This window comes from Bos javanicus, chromosome 7, assembly GCF_032452875.1.
Source record: "Bos javanicus breed banteng chromosome 7, ARS-OSU_banteng_1.0, whole genome shotgun sequence".
Classification (NCBI taxonomy): Eukaryota; Metazoa; Chordata; class Mammalia; order Artiodactyla; family Bovidae; genus Bos; species Bos javanicus.
In genome coordinates this window covers 20,402,634-20,414,353 of record NC_083874.1, presented here as the reverse complement: position 1 = coordinate 20,414,353, position 11,720 = coordinate 20,402,634, and the positions used below count along the sequence as shown (strand labels likewise).

Genomic DNA, 11,720 nt, shown 5'->3' with positions numbered 1-11,720 from the left:
ACCATTATGGGATGTATTAGTAACAGCTGCTTTTCCCATCCCAATTGAAATTTTCATAGTACCAGGGAAACTTGCTTTGTGAGGGAAGGTCAGAAAAATGACTTCTGGAGGTTTTGGGGGATTAGAACCCAGGGGAGGGGGGAAAAATAATCACTGTTCCAGAACAGCATGTGCAATGGTCTCTATTCAAGGAAAGGCAAAATGTTTCAACCTGGCTCCAGCCTGCTGAGGAGGAATAATTAGAATGGTGGGTAGCAGATCCTCAGGGTGTCCTGGGCCTAGAATTTATCCCTAGGGTCACAGAGGCCAAAGATAATCTATTCTTTAAAACATTTTTTAAAATTTTGAGGAAAAAAACAAAAAAAAGATAGCCCCCTGCTGGGATTTACCTGGCAGTCCAGTGGTTAAGACTCCATACTCCTAATGCAGGGGTTCCATCCCACTGCCTGGGAACTAGATCCTGCCTGCCACATGGCAAAAAGATAAAAATTGTGAAGTAGAACACACAGAAGAGTGCCCAGATTATAAATGCCCAGATTATCATTTGATCACTTATCACAAAATGAATACACTTGTGTAATCAGCCCCCAAGCTTGCATAGTGGGTAGAGTCTGCTTGGGTAGCCCCATGACATGTGCAACTATATAGGTCACTTGGGGCTGTTCTTTATATAAATGGAATCACATAGCATCTCTCTTTTGTACTTGGCTCCTTCAGTGTTGTGTGTGTGTGCTGCAGGTGTTGAGTGAGGTGGTTTCTGGTTCTTTTTCTGACTGCATAGTATTCCATGGGCAGCTGGCGTCACAAAGTACCCTTCTGCCCTTTGATGGACAGCTGGTGGTTTCCAGTTTGGGGCAATAATGATTTGTTACAGCTGCTCTAAACACTCTGGTGGCATGTCTGTTGCATGGATCTAACATTGAAATCCAGGGGGATTGTTGGGTGCTAAGCAGTCTTTTGGAGGCAGATGTTAACAGTTTATATTCTCCAAGTCACAGAGATGAGTTTTGGGTTTTTCTGCTGTTGTTGTTGCAGCATGTGGGATACAGTTTCCCGACCAAGGATTGAACCCTGGCCCCCTGCATTGGGAACATAGAGTCTTAACCACTGGATGACTGGGGAAGTCCCTGCATTAACATATGAGGATACATGTTAACCAGGGAGTGAGTGGCTATGAGGATACGTGTTAACCAGGGAGTGAGTGGCTATGAGGATACGTGTTAACCAGGGAGTGAGTGGTCTCATTACATTGATTTTTGCACGTGATTTCACTGTAGTGGGGGAGGAGGTGGGGTACAGAAGGAGGGTCCCCCTGTCCCCTCTACACCTTCTTTCTCTCCTGAGGGACAGAAGACATTTTCTCTGAAGTTGGCTGTCCATCACCACCCCTTCCCTCGTTCCCTGTGCCCTTGGCTGCCTGGAAAGCCACTGGATCAGGCAGATAGTTGAGAATTCCTTGGTCTCCTCATGCTCCCAGTCCCTTGAGAGTGAGAGCTCTATGCCAAGAAGCCCTGACAAGATCTTGCAAGATGGAAGATATTGCAGTCAAAATGACAGCTCTCACTCTCCAACCGGCTCCCTGCCCTCAGCCCCATATCCTGGCTGGGGAGACTGATGTTCTCTTGAAGTGCCAGGTGCCCCAGGGAACCACCTTTCCTCCTGGCTCCCCCTCCCCAGGTGGTCCAGCTTGGATGCAGGGGCATGAAGGCAGGCTCCAAGTGGTCCTTGGAGAGTTGAGGTCCAGCCAGGAATCAGTTCCCTGATTTGGAAGAAGCCATGTGTGTGTGCGTGCAGTGACTGCTTGTGGTCTTAACATGTCTCTTAAGGGTAAAGAATTTCACTTAGGAACCATCTGGCCTGAGGCTCAGAAACCAGTCCCACCACTTATGCTCAGTGACCCCTTAGCTTTTTTGAGTCCTTTTGCCTACCTGTCAAAACAGCTGACCAGACCTCAAATACCTAGGCTTTGCTGTGTGACCTCGAGCCTCCATCTGACCATCTCTGGGCTAGAGACTGCGTTCAGGAGCTAAATTATATTTACAAGCTGGACTCAGGACTTTTCATATCCAGTCCCATAACAGAAGAGGGGGCTCAGGCTTGAAGGAGGCCCCCCTCCTCCCCTGGGAAGGGGGTCACCGCAGGGCAGCCCACAACACAGAGGCAGAAACACAGCAACCAACCTTCTCACGTCTTTATTTGAAAGGCACAGCTAAGCCCACCCTCGATACAGCATTTTCACTTCTCTCCGTAGAGATCAAACGACTGAACACAACAAAAGCTGACAGTCTAAAAGGCTATATACAGACACAGGTGTGGGTGTTGCTTTTTTTTTTTTTTTACATTTTTGTCTTTTTCCTTTTTTTAATATCCCTTTTCTTAAAAGACAAGCTAGTATACTGGAAAAGGGGGGGAAAATAAAAACCAAGACAACTTGAGTACCCTCATCTTTATTCAGGAAGGGGAGAAAGGGAATTCTGAGTTGCTGGCCCCACTCTGTTGCCCTGGGGCTAAGCTCGCTGTCGGTGGCCCCTCTTTCTTTTGTGGGTGCAGGCATCAGGAACTCATGGAGGGTGAGTGGGTGGGAGGGGCAGACATGGGGTGCCCAGGGTGGGGAGGGGCAGCTAGCATTGTGTTTGCATGCAGTGCCAGAATGGGAGGCTGGGTGACCCCTGGGGTGGGGCCCCCCCCTGGCGGGCAGAGTGTCAGTTACATGTGTGTGAATCAGGGAAATGCAGGGGGTGTTGGACCTCTTGAGGTTTTGCTCCCTTAGGACCTGGCCTCCCACCTGTCTCCAGGCCTCAGCTTGCCTCATCTGTGGTATGAGTGGGTACTGACCCATTCAGGCTACAGGGGAGGAGGAGGGAGGCCAGAAATTGGGGGTAGGAGCCAAGCCAGGGTAGGGCACAGAAGCAGGGCGACAGCCCCAGTAGGCAGCTACCATAAATACTACCAGAGTTTGGCCAATCCCAAGCTATTACTGTGTCTCGTGTGCTGAACCTTCCTCTCTCAGTGTTTGTCTCCCCTCTGTCCCACCCCCCACCCTCCCCATCACAGCCGCCCACTAATCCGACTTCTCGCCGTCGTCCTCCTGGTGGGTGTCACCATCATGCCCGTTTTTGTCTTCCTTGGAGAGGTGGGCCTGGGAGCCCAGCGCCGACAGCGAGAGGAGGCCGGTACCTGCGCTGACCGCCGGCAGAGAAGGGGGCTGCAGCCCCACAGGCAGGGGGGTCAGGGGCAGGGCCAGAGCCTGCAGCTGAGACAGCTGGTGGGCTTGGAGCTGCTGCTGCAGTACACAAACAGGGGAGCATTAGCCCCCTTGAGCCCACCTGTCCCTCCCCCATCCTCCCACAAGACCCCAGACGTACTCGGATGATGGAGTTCAGCTCAGGAGCAGTGACCTGCTTAGCCCTCTCAATGGCTCCCAAGACCTGCTGCTGGTGCTGGAAAGTGGGGGGGGGTGGGGGATGGAGAGGTGTCAGATGATTCACCCCATCTTGTTGGGATTTGTGGCACGGAGCCCAGAAGAAGCCCCACTCCCATCTCTACTGTTCGAGCCCTCCCTCTCTATGATTTCCCATCTCTCCCCTCAGGAAACGCCCCTCTCTCCAGTTGATTCCTTTCACCAAGCCTCAGTCTCTTCATCTGGAAAATGGGATACATACAGACACACAGAAGACCCAAAGGGCTTCGTACCAGAATCTTAGGAAACTGTGGACTATGACCGATGCCACATGCAAAGAAGTCAAAACGTGTAAGAGCTCAGAACAGGACTGCTAATGGAAGAAATCTGAGGTCTGCTAACCTAAGCTCCTCTTCCTCCACAGCTGGGAAGGCCCAGTGAATTCTGGCAGGGCTGGGGTGTGAGTCAAGGTTTGGGGCAATCCCCCAGCTTTCACTGAAAATTTGTCTCTCTGGCTATCAGATGCTAAAATCTGCCAAGCTCCTTTGTGCCTTGGCTACCAGGGAGCCCCTGCTATGAAAGGAAACCAAAAGCTAGATCTTCAGGGTCCTAAGAATCCCCCTCTCTGGGGCTTCCATGGTGTCCTCTTGAATTGTCCCTGGGCATCATCCCCTGTGGGACCCCAAGGTACCAGCAGAATTTAAAAAGAAAATGATGAACTATCAGCAGTAAATCTGGCAGAGAGCAGAGGGGCCTTAGGTGACCCAGATGTGTGTGTGTGCGCGTACAGTGGGCTTCAGACTGAGAATCCCAGGAAACAGAAAAGACTTGGGTACATAGTCCCTTTGTGTGTCCATGTGCTGTGTGTCTGTGTTTTGCATCTGTGCGTATGTCTGTTGCATCTGTGTCTGTTTGTATGTCTGCCTGTGTGTGTGGAGTGTCTTCCTGTACACCCGGCGGCCAGCAGGACCAGGCAGATGAATCTCAGGAAGGTGAAAGGCAGAAACAAAATTCTTGGTGCAGTGTTCAGCAGTGTAGCTGACATTTTTACGGTGCAATGACTCACGCAGACTGGGAATTCCACAGCAGGGTGAGGTCCTTCCCTTCACCCCTGGGGTTTCTCCTGCACAGACTGGCTGATGGCTGGGAGGTCCAGAGAAGGCAGGCGTGTGCCCTGGGGCACGCAGATGGCTACAGAGGGGTGGGGCTGAGGGAAGTTCAGGGTCTATCTCCTCCCAGCAGACCCCCAGGGGCTCAACTCACCTCTTGGGACAGGTAGGGCAGGACCTGGGCACATATCCCATTTAGCCTCTTGACGATTTCAGCCTGGAACAGACAGACACTTCAGCCCTGGGCAGCAGCCAGCCAGGGCAGGTGCAGACCAGCCCTGGGAGGCCCAGTGGTTCTGTCTAATCCAAGAGGAGGCCGGCTTGTCCCAGGATCATATCAACTCATCAGGCCCATGGGCACCCGATCAGCAGCAAAAGTGGCCCCGGGGGCTGAGTCTCTGAGGGTAGTTAAGAGCCCAGGACAGAGCGAAATCCAGGCCCAGTGGCTTGGGGTCTGGGTGGCCCTGGAAAGATGCCTGATGCCTCGTAGGTAGTGAGCATTCCGTGGGAGGGAGGAAGAGGTGGGGGCAGCTGGCATCAGAATTCTCTAACCTGAGATAGGGTTTGGAGGGTGGGTTGGCATGTCACATCACCCTGCTCCCCCAGGACTGTCACAAAAGAGAGACAATGGGGTGGGGGTGGCAGGTCCTAGGAAAGCCTCTGCCCCTCCCCCTCAGGGAGAAAAACCTCCCAGGGAGGCCTGAGAAAGAACAGAAGTGGGGAGGGGGGGCTCTGGAGGTAACAGGATACCAAGGCAGACTTGGTGCTCAGCCAAGGGGTGGCGGGTTCCTACCTGCCTGGGCCGGAGCGGGGAAGGGGGAGGAGGGGGAAGGGGGCATACCTGCTTGTGCATCTCGATGTTCAAGCCATACGACATCTCGTAGTACTGTGTAGGGGGGAGACAGAAATGGGGGCGGGTGAAGGATGTGGAGCTCCAGAGACAAAAGACACAGGGGAAGTGACAGAGACAAAGAGGGGGAGAAAGGGAGAGGTGGGAGGAGGGGAGGGCAGGCAAGAGAGATGGAGGCGGAAACGGGGAGACACCCACACCTGGACCTGGAGCCCAGGTGCCTGGTGAGGATGCTAGGGACGCCAGTGGGGCACTCAGTGCCCCATTTCTGGAATAATGACCTCACCCCCTCCACACACACACACACACACACACACACACACAGGCACACACACATTCCAAGGCTCCTAATCTTTTATCTTTATGTGTCTTGTCTGCGGGTGGCCCCGGACTCCAGGGAAGTTTGTCTTCCTGGGTATAAATAATCGAGGATAAACAAATCCTGTTGGGTCTGCCTCTGGGGCCAGCGGCACCCCCCTCACGCCCCACATCTGACCCTGCCCCTCCCCTGCTCTAAACCCTCCTATGACTCCCCATCACCCCCAAGGGAAGATAGGGGGAGAAAGCCAGGTTTGTGCGGCCTCTCCTTCTCTGCCCAGCTGGCTCCTATCCATTCATCAGGACCCCAGCTGCAATGCCTCCTTCTCCATGCAGTCTTTCTCCAAACGGGAGCACACCCTTCTGGAGTTCCCCAGCCCCATCCCTCTGAATCCAGAGGTTCCTTGTCCAGCTCTGCCCCCATGGCCTGGGGGAAGTGGGCTCTGGGCTGGACTTAGGCAGGGTTTTGATGCAGAAATCACCACACCTAGTGAATATGAAGCAAAGCAAGTGATTCCGGCAGTATGCAGGGGCAGGGTCTCCAATGTCAGGCCCAAGAAGGCAGTGCCGCCCCCTCCCTCCCTTCCACCCACCCTCCTCAAAAGAGTGTCAGCCTCCTGCCTGGGGAGGGGGGCCCTCCAGGAGTCCTCCTCCAAAGCTCGGACTAGGAGGGGTTAAGCCTGGGATGCTCAGACCATGGGGGTGGGGAGGGGAGGGATCAACAACCTCCCCGCCCAGTTCCTGGCTTTCACAGCCACTGGCTCCTCCGCTGCCAAGGACAGCCAGGGACCTGGCAGGCCCAGGCCGCAACCCGGTGGCTTGGCACCTCGGCCACTGCCCGGGCCGGCAGCCAGGCCAACAAGATTAACTCAGCCCGGCCAGGGGCTGGCTGAGCGGAGAGCAGACCCTGACTCCTTGCACATCCCAGAGGAGATGGCCAGGGTTCAGACAGCAGCTGCCAGTGCTGGAGGGGGACCTGGGGTCCTCTGGCCCTGCCCACCAGACCCCGGGCTGGCTTACCATCACGTAATGACGCTGCATTTCTGACTTCTCGCTGGCCAGCTTGTCACATTCGAGTTTCAGACTGAGGAAAAAGAGGGGGAGGGCTGGGGCTGGGATGAGGTCCCCCCCATTGTGCAAGGGAGCCCCAAACTTTGGTGGGGGTCAGAGAAAAGAAGAGGGAAGGGGAGCCACAGGTGCCTTAGCTGGAAACTGGGGATGATGAAACCCACCTTGAAGATGTGGGGGTGGAGAAAGCAATGAAAATAATAAAAACAGAAGTCAGAGCAAATACCCTGACTGTAGGTCAGACAGGGATTCAAAGAAACTTTTTCCTATCGTGAAATCCAACGAGGTCAGGGCTGTTAACGTCAGTCTCCTTTATAAAGATGATGCAATGGATGCTCAGAGAGGTTGAGTGAACAGGCTCAAGGTCACACAGCCAGGAAGTGGGCTTCAAAGGCCATACTCCCACCCACTGGGCAAAACTCTCCAGCAAAGAAGGAATAGACAGACATTGCTGAGAGGTTACAAGGGCCCAGAGCCCACTGGCAGGGCTCTGGACTGAATTCAGTAAGGAATCTTCAAAGGCACCCAGCCTCTCTTGTGACCTCTGATTTCCCTGGTTGGGGGGAGGGGTATAAATTTCTATCACTGGGTAATAGAGTTGGTGATCCCTCTCCTGTCTTGGGTTGCCCCAGCAAGGATGAGCTTTGGATACTTCTCAAAGGCCCCCAAGGGGGTGTCAGGGTGACAGAGAGCTGAGGTCACAAACTCAACTAGATAGACTGGGTCCAAAGTTCAGCCCCGCCACTCTGATGCTGTGTGACTCTGGGCAAACGCCTCTACCTCTCTAGGCCTTGGTTGCTGAGTCTGCTGAGCTCCAGCCTCCCAGGGTGGGGTGGTGAGGACAAGATGAATTAAGACCAGAAATGTTCTTAATGCTGGCATACAGTAAGTACCCAATAAATACTTTGTTGATCTTGTGGTCACCCCAGGGGACTTAGCGTTTTGTTCCGCCAGACTGATCACGACTTGTATACCTCAGTTCACAGGTGAGCCACACTTAATCTAATTCTCTTTAAAAATGTCCACGTGTGACCACCGTTAAAAATAAACTCAGGCAATTTCATTCCAAATTCGGCATTTCTGGCCTTTCCTGAGGGACTGGTAGATATTGTGACAGCCCCAACACGGTGGAAGCCCTCAGTGTACACCAGGAAGCCTAAGCCCAGTGAACGGAGACTGTGAAGCTCAGAGAGGGGGTGTGACCTATCTGAGGTCACACAGCGCTCTGGCAACATCTCTAGAACTGGATAGGCTCCAGTGGTCACCGTGATGTGGGCATGGGCCAGGCAGGGAGAGGGGACCCCCTGGAGAGGCTCAGAAAGGCCAGATCTGTTGGGTGAAGCCCCTAAACCCTCCATATCACAGGATCAGAACAAAGTCCCTAGGCCTGCCCTTCAATCATCTATACCTCTGATTCCTCATCTTTGAAATGGGCACAATGATAAGACAGCAGGGAAGACGAAACAAAAGGAAGTATGTTCATTCTTCAGCAAATGGGGAGAAGGGGCAGTACCCCCTAAAGAACAAATATATCACTCTTTCCAATTTCTTCTTGGAGAAATCCCAGGATCCTTCAAAAAATACTTCTGTGTGGGTAAACAGATCCAGGGAGGCCCCAAACCCCACTGGTATATAGACTCCCCATCTGATTTCCAGGCAAAGCCCCCCTCTGTAGCAGAGCCTTGAGGATCTGCTTCCTTCAATCCAGAGATGGGATATAAATCTTGCTACTTTCTTGCTGTGGAACCTCAGAAAATCTCTGGGCTTAAGTTTTTCCAAGTGTAAAATGAAAAATAAATAGTTCCCTTCTCTTTAGATCAGGCACATGGCAAAATCCTTTAGCAATGTCAGATTCAATTCTGGAGGGAGAATCACCTTACTGCTGGGTGGCAGGAACCCTTTCTCCAAAACCAGGCTACAGATTTGGGGATGGTGGTGGAGGGCTTTGGGGAGGTGGAGAATCAATCACCAATTCTAGATGCTGGGGGAGTCTTTTATCCATTGGTGTTGGGGTGGGGAGAGGGGCTCTAAAACCAGACAACTGAGTCTGGGCAAATTATTGACATTTTTGATGCCTCAGATTTCTCATCTACAAAATGGGACTGTTTTAAAGACTAAATGAATGAATGTCATATCCCTGAAGTGGTAAAGACAGCGCCTGCCACCTAAGACCTTCAAGGCCTCTATTTTTTGGAGTCTGTATATAAAGCAGAGGCCACAATCTCCGCTCCAGGCCTCAGTCTGAAGCAAGGGGCTCCATCTGAGCAAGGGGCTCCACCTTCTCCCGAGTCGGGGACCACCAGCCCCCAGCTCACCTGTGGTACTGAGCCTGCAGCAGTTGAAACTCATCTTTGATGCGATCGCAGGAGTCCGAAGTAGTGAATTTGAGTTGCTGGGGGAGGTGCGACGAGCCCTGTGGGGAGGGGGCGGCGGCCCGGGTCAGGACCCCACAGGGCGGACATCCACCTCTCCCCCGCCACAGAGGCCCCAAGGCGGCAGGCGCAGCTGCAGCGCCCCCCCCTACCCCTGCCCCACTTCCCGGGCCCGTGTTTACAGCTCCTGGCGCGGCCCCCGCCCTCGCTTCCTGCCCCCGCCTCTCCCAGCGAAGCCGAGGGGGGTGGGTGCGCCCGGAGTCGCTCGTCCCCCGCCACCCCCAGGCTGTGGGGGTGCGTCTGAAGGCCCGCCCTTGGAGGGGGGCAGGGTGCGCCCTCTACCGCGCCTCCAAAGCGCCGGGAGGGGGTGCACTCTGAGCGTCCAGTTGCCTCTGGGGGGAGGGTAACGCGTCCTAAAGAGACCCCCCCAAGTTGGGGGGGAATGAGGTTTCCTAGCCTAGTCCCCTTGGGGGAGGGGCCTCTCTCACCATCTGAAATTTCCGAGTGGGGGCACCCCTGATTCTGAGCACCCTTCCTCCAGGCCGCGCTCTTCCGGGAGGGGTGCGCCTTGGGTCTCTCCCCCACTCCCGGACCCCGAAAGCACCCCCAGCCTTAGAGGTGCCTGGTGGGGCTTCCGGGGCGCCCTAGGCCTGAGGCCAAGGCCGCCGAGGCCCAGCCTGGCTTGGGGGGTAGGGGGCAGGGCCCGGGCTGGCGCGGGGTGGAGGGATCTAAGCGGGGAGCTGGAGGGGACCTGGCTTGGAACCTAGCGGGGTACTCTGGTCCCGGAAGCCGGGAGGGGGGCCAGGAGCTACGGGGGATGGGAGGGAGTCCGGGAGCTGGCGGCGGGGGTGGGGAGTAGCGCTGGGCCCAGAGCTAGAGGGGACTGGGCCCAGGAGTTGGGGGGAAGATGCCGAGCTGGGGGGTGGGGGTGGCCCGGCTGGGATCTGGAGCTGGGGGCGCAGGGCTTGGACCTGGAGAGGGGCGCTGAGTTTGGACCTGAGGGGGGGGGGCAGGGCCCGAACCTGGGGGAGGGAATGGTTCGGCTGGGAACTGGGGGGACCGGGCCGGGACCTGGGGGGACGCAAGGCCCAGAGCTTGGGGGATGGCCCGGCCAGGAACTGGGGGGTGCCGGACCCGGATGGGGTGGGTGCCGGGCCGGCGGGCCCCGCTTACCGAATGCCTGCTTTGTGGAAACATCATGTCAGTCGCGGCGGGGGGCGCGGGCTGCGCCCCGGCTGTGCGCCCCGGCTCGGGCTGCTCGGGGCGCCGGCGGCCGCGCCTTTGTCCCGGCGCCGATCGGCAGCTCCCGGGGCCGCCGCCGCCGCCTCCCGCGCCCGGCCTCGCCCGCTTCCTGCGCCCCCTCCCCGCGCGCCCGGCCCCGGCGCGCCCCGGGCCCCGCTTCCTGCGCGCCCGGCGCCCCTCCCCGCCCCTCCCCGCCGTCCGCCTCCCCGCACGCCCGGCCGCCGCTCCTATTGTCTAATGGCGGCGACGCCGGCAGTGGCCGCGGCCTCGGCTGCGCGGAGGCTCCGGCTCCACCTGCTGCTGCTGCCGCCGCCGCCGCTTCTGCTTCCCGGGCCCCGTGCGCGCCGCCGAGGGGGGGTGGCGCGCGCCCGGGGAGGCCCGCGGATCCCCACCCATCCGCCTCCCCCGGGCAGGCCGGCGCGGTGACCTTGGGCCCGGCGCGCCCCCGCCGCGCCGGGGCCCCTGCTGGCCTGGTGGCCTGGACGGCAGCGCCTGGGCCTCGGTTTCCCCATGTGTCAGAGCCGGGGGGCCCGGCTGCTCCCATCGAAACCTCCGGCGCAGTCATGGCGCGACCCAGACGCGTGCCATGGACATGCTCTGTAACCTTGGCTCACGGGATGTTTTCTGAGCCTCGATTTCCTCTTCTGTAGAAAGGAGGTGGTGATAACCACCGAGTTTCTGGGAGCCATGGCTTCCACACACATTTATGGAGGGCCTACTGTGTGCCAAGCCTCGCTCCACGATGTCGGGGTGGGAGGGGATACAAAGTCCAGGCCCTGGTGGCCCTGGTGGAGATGACATGAGACGTAGAGACAAATCCATGAACCACATCCCTAGCAGGTCAGACAGTGGTAACAGCTATGGAGAAAACAAACCAGGAGGGAGGGCCGGAAGGTGCGATTTTAAACAAAGGGGGTCAGAGGGCCTCCTTGGCCTCTAAGAGGACCCAAAGGTGAGAGAAGGAGCTGGCAGGCTATGGGGGTAGTGGCTTAGTCAAGGAGGCAGAGACAGCCAGCGCAAAGGTACTGAGGCAGCACTGCCTGGCACGGGGTGGAGGTGGAGTTCTTGGGAGGAAATGAGGGCAGGGAGGCAGGGCCAGCAACTTCATGCATTCACACAGGGCCCTAGCTCCCAGAAGGGCTGTGCTCTGGTTAACGATCTGCCCTTGTGGTCTCTGGAAATTCCTAAATAATTTTTGAACAGGGGTCCTCACAGTTTAGTTTTGCATTGAGCCCCGCAGCTCTGTAGCTGGTGATAGGGAGGGACAGATGCTGCAGGGCCTGGTGGGCGGTGGGGAGGACGTGGGCTTTTACTCTGAAGAGTGGTGGGAGCCCTGGAGGGCTGTGGGCAGAGGTGGGGCC

The 11,720-nt window shown here is 56.7% G+C and overlaps 1 protein-coding gene across 2 annotated transcripts; it reads right to left on the bottom strand.

Moving 5' to 3' along the window:
- Nucleotides 1-2,176: 2,176 nt before the first annotated feature.
- On the bottom strand, nucleotides 2,177-10,454 carry TLE5 (TLE family member 5, transcriptional modulator). 2 transcript variants are annotated; one of them, XM_061422746.1, is made up of 7 exons: nucleotides 10,291-10,454; nucleotides 9,061-9,158; nucleotides 6,698-6,761; nucleotides 5,351-5,395; nucleotides 4,664-4,726; nucleotides 3,366-3,440; nucleotides 2,177-3,283 (listed from the first exon to the last, which is right to left on the bottom strand). In XM_061422746.1, exons 1-7 carry the CDS (start codon nucleotides 10,315-10,317, stop codon nucleotides 3,062-3,064), a joined length of 594 nt encoding a protein of 197 aa, XP_061278730.1. In that variant the 5' UTR covers nucleotides 10,318-10,454; the 3' UTR covers nucleotides 2,177-3,061. The 2 variants fall into 2 exon arrangements, with proteins under 2 accessions (XP_061278730.1, XP_061278731.1); XM_061422747.1 differs by lacking the exon at nucleotides 10,291-10,454 and adding an exon at nucleotides 9,606-9,764.
- Between the last annotated feature and the right edge of the window lie 1,266 nt (nucleotides 10,455-11,720).

Excerpts from the sequence above, each read along its gene's own strand:
- TLE5 (XM_061422746.1), bottom strand. The coding sequence starts at position 10,317 with ATGATGTTTCCACAAAGCAGGCATTCG. Across the intron at positions 4,727-5,350 it reads ACATCGAGATGCACAAGCAG|GCTGAAATCGTCAAGAGGCT; the intron begins GTATGCCCCCTT and ends TGTCTGTTCCAG. Across the intron at positions 3,284-3,365 it reads AGCTGAACTCCATCATCCGA|CAGCAGCTCCAAGCCCACCA; the intron begins GTACGTCTGGGG and ends TGTGTACTGCAG.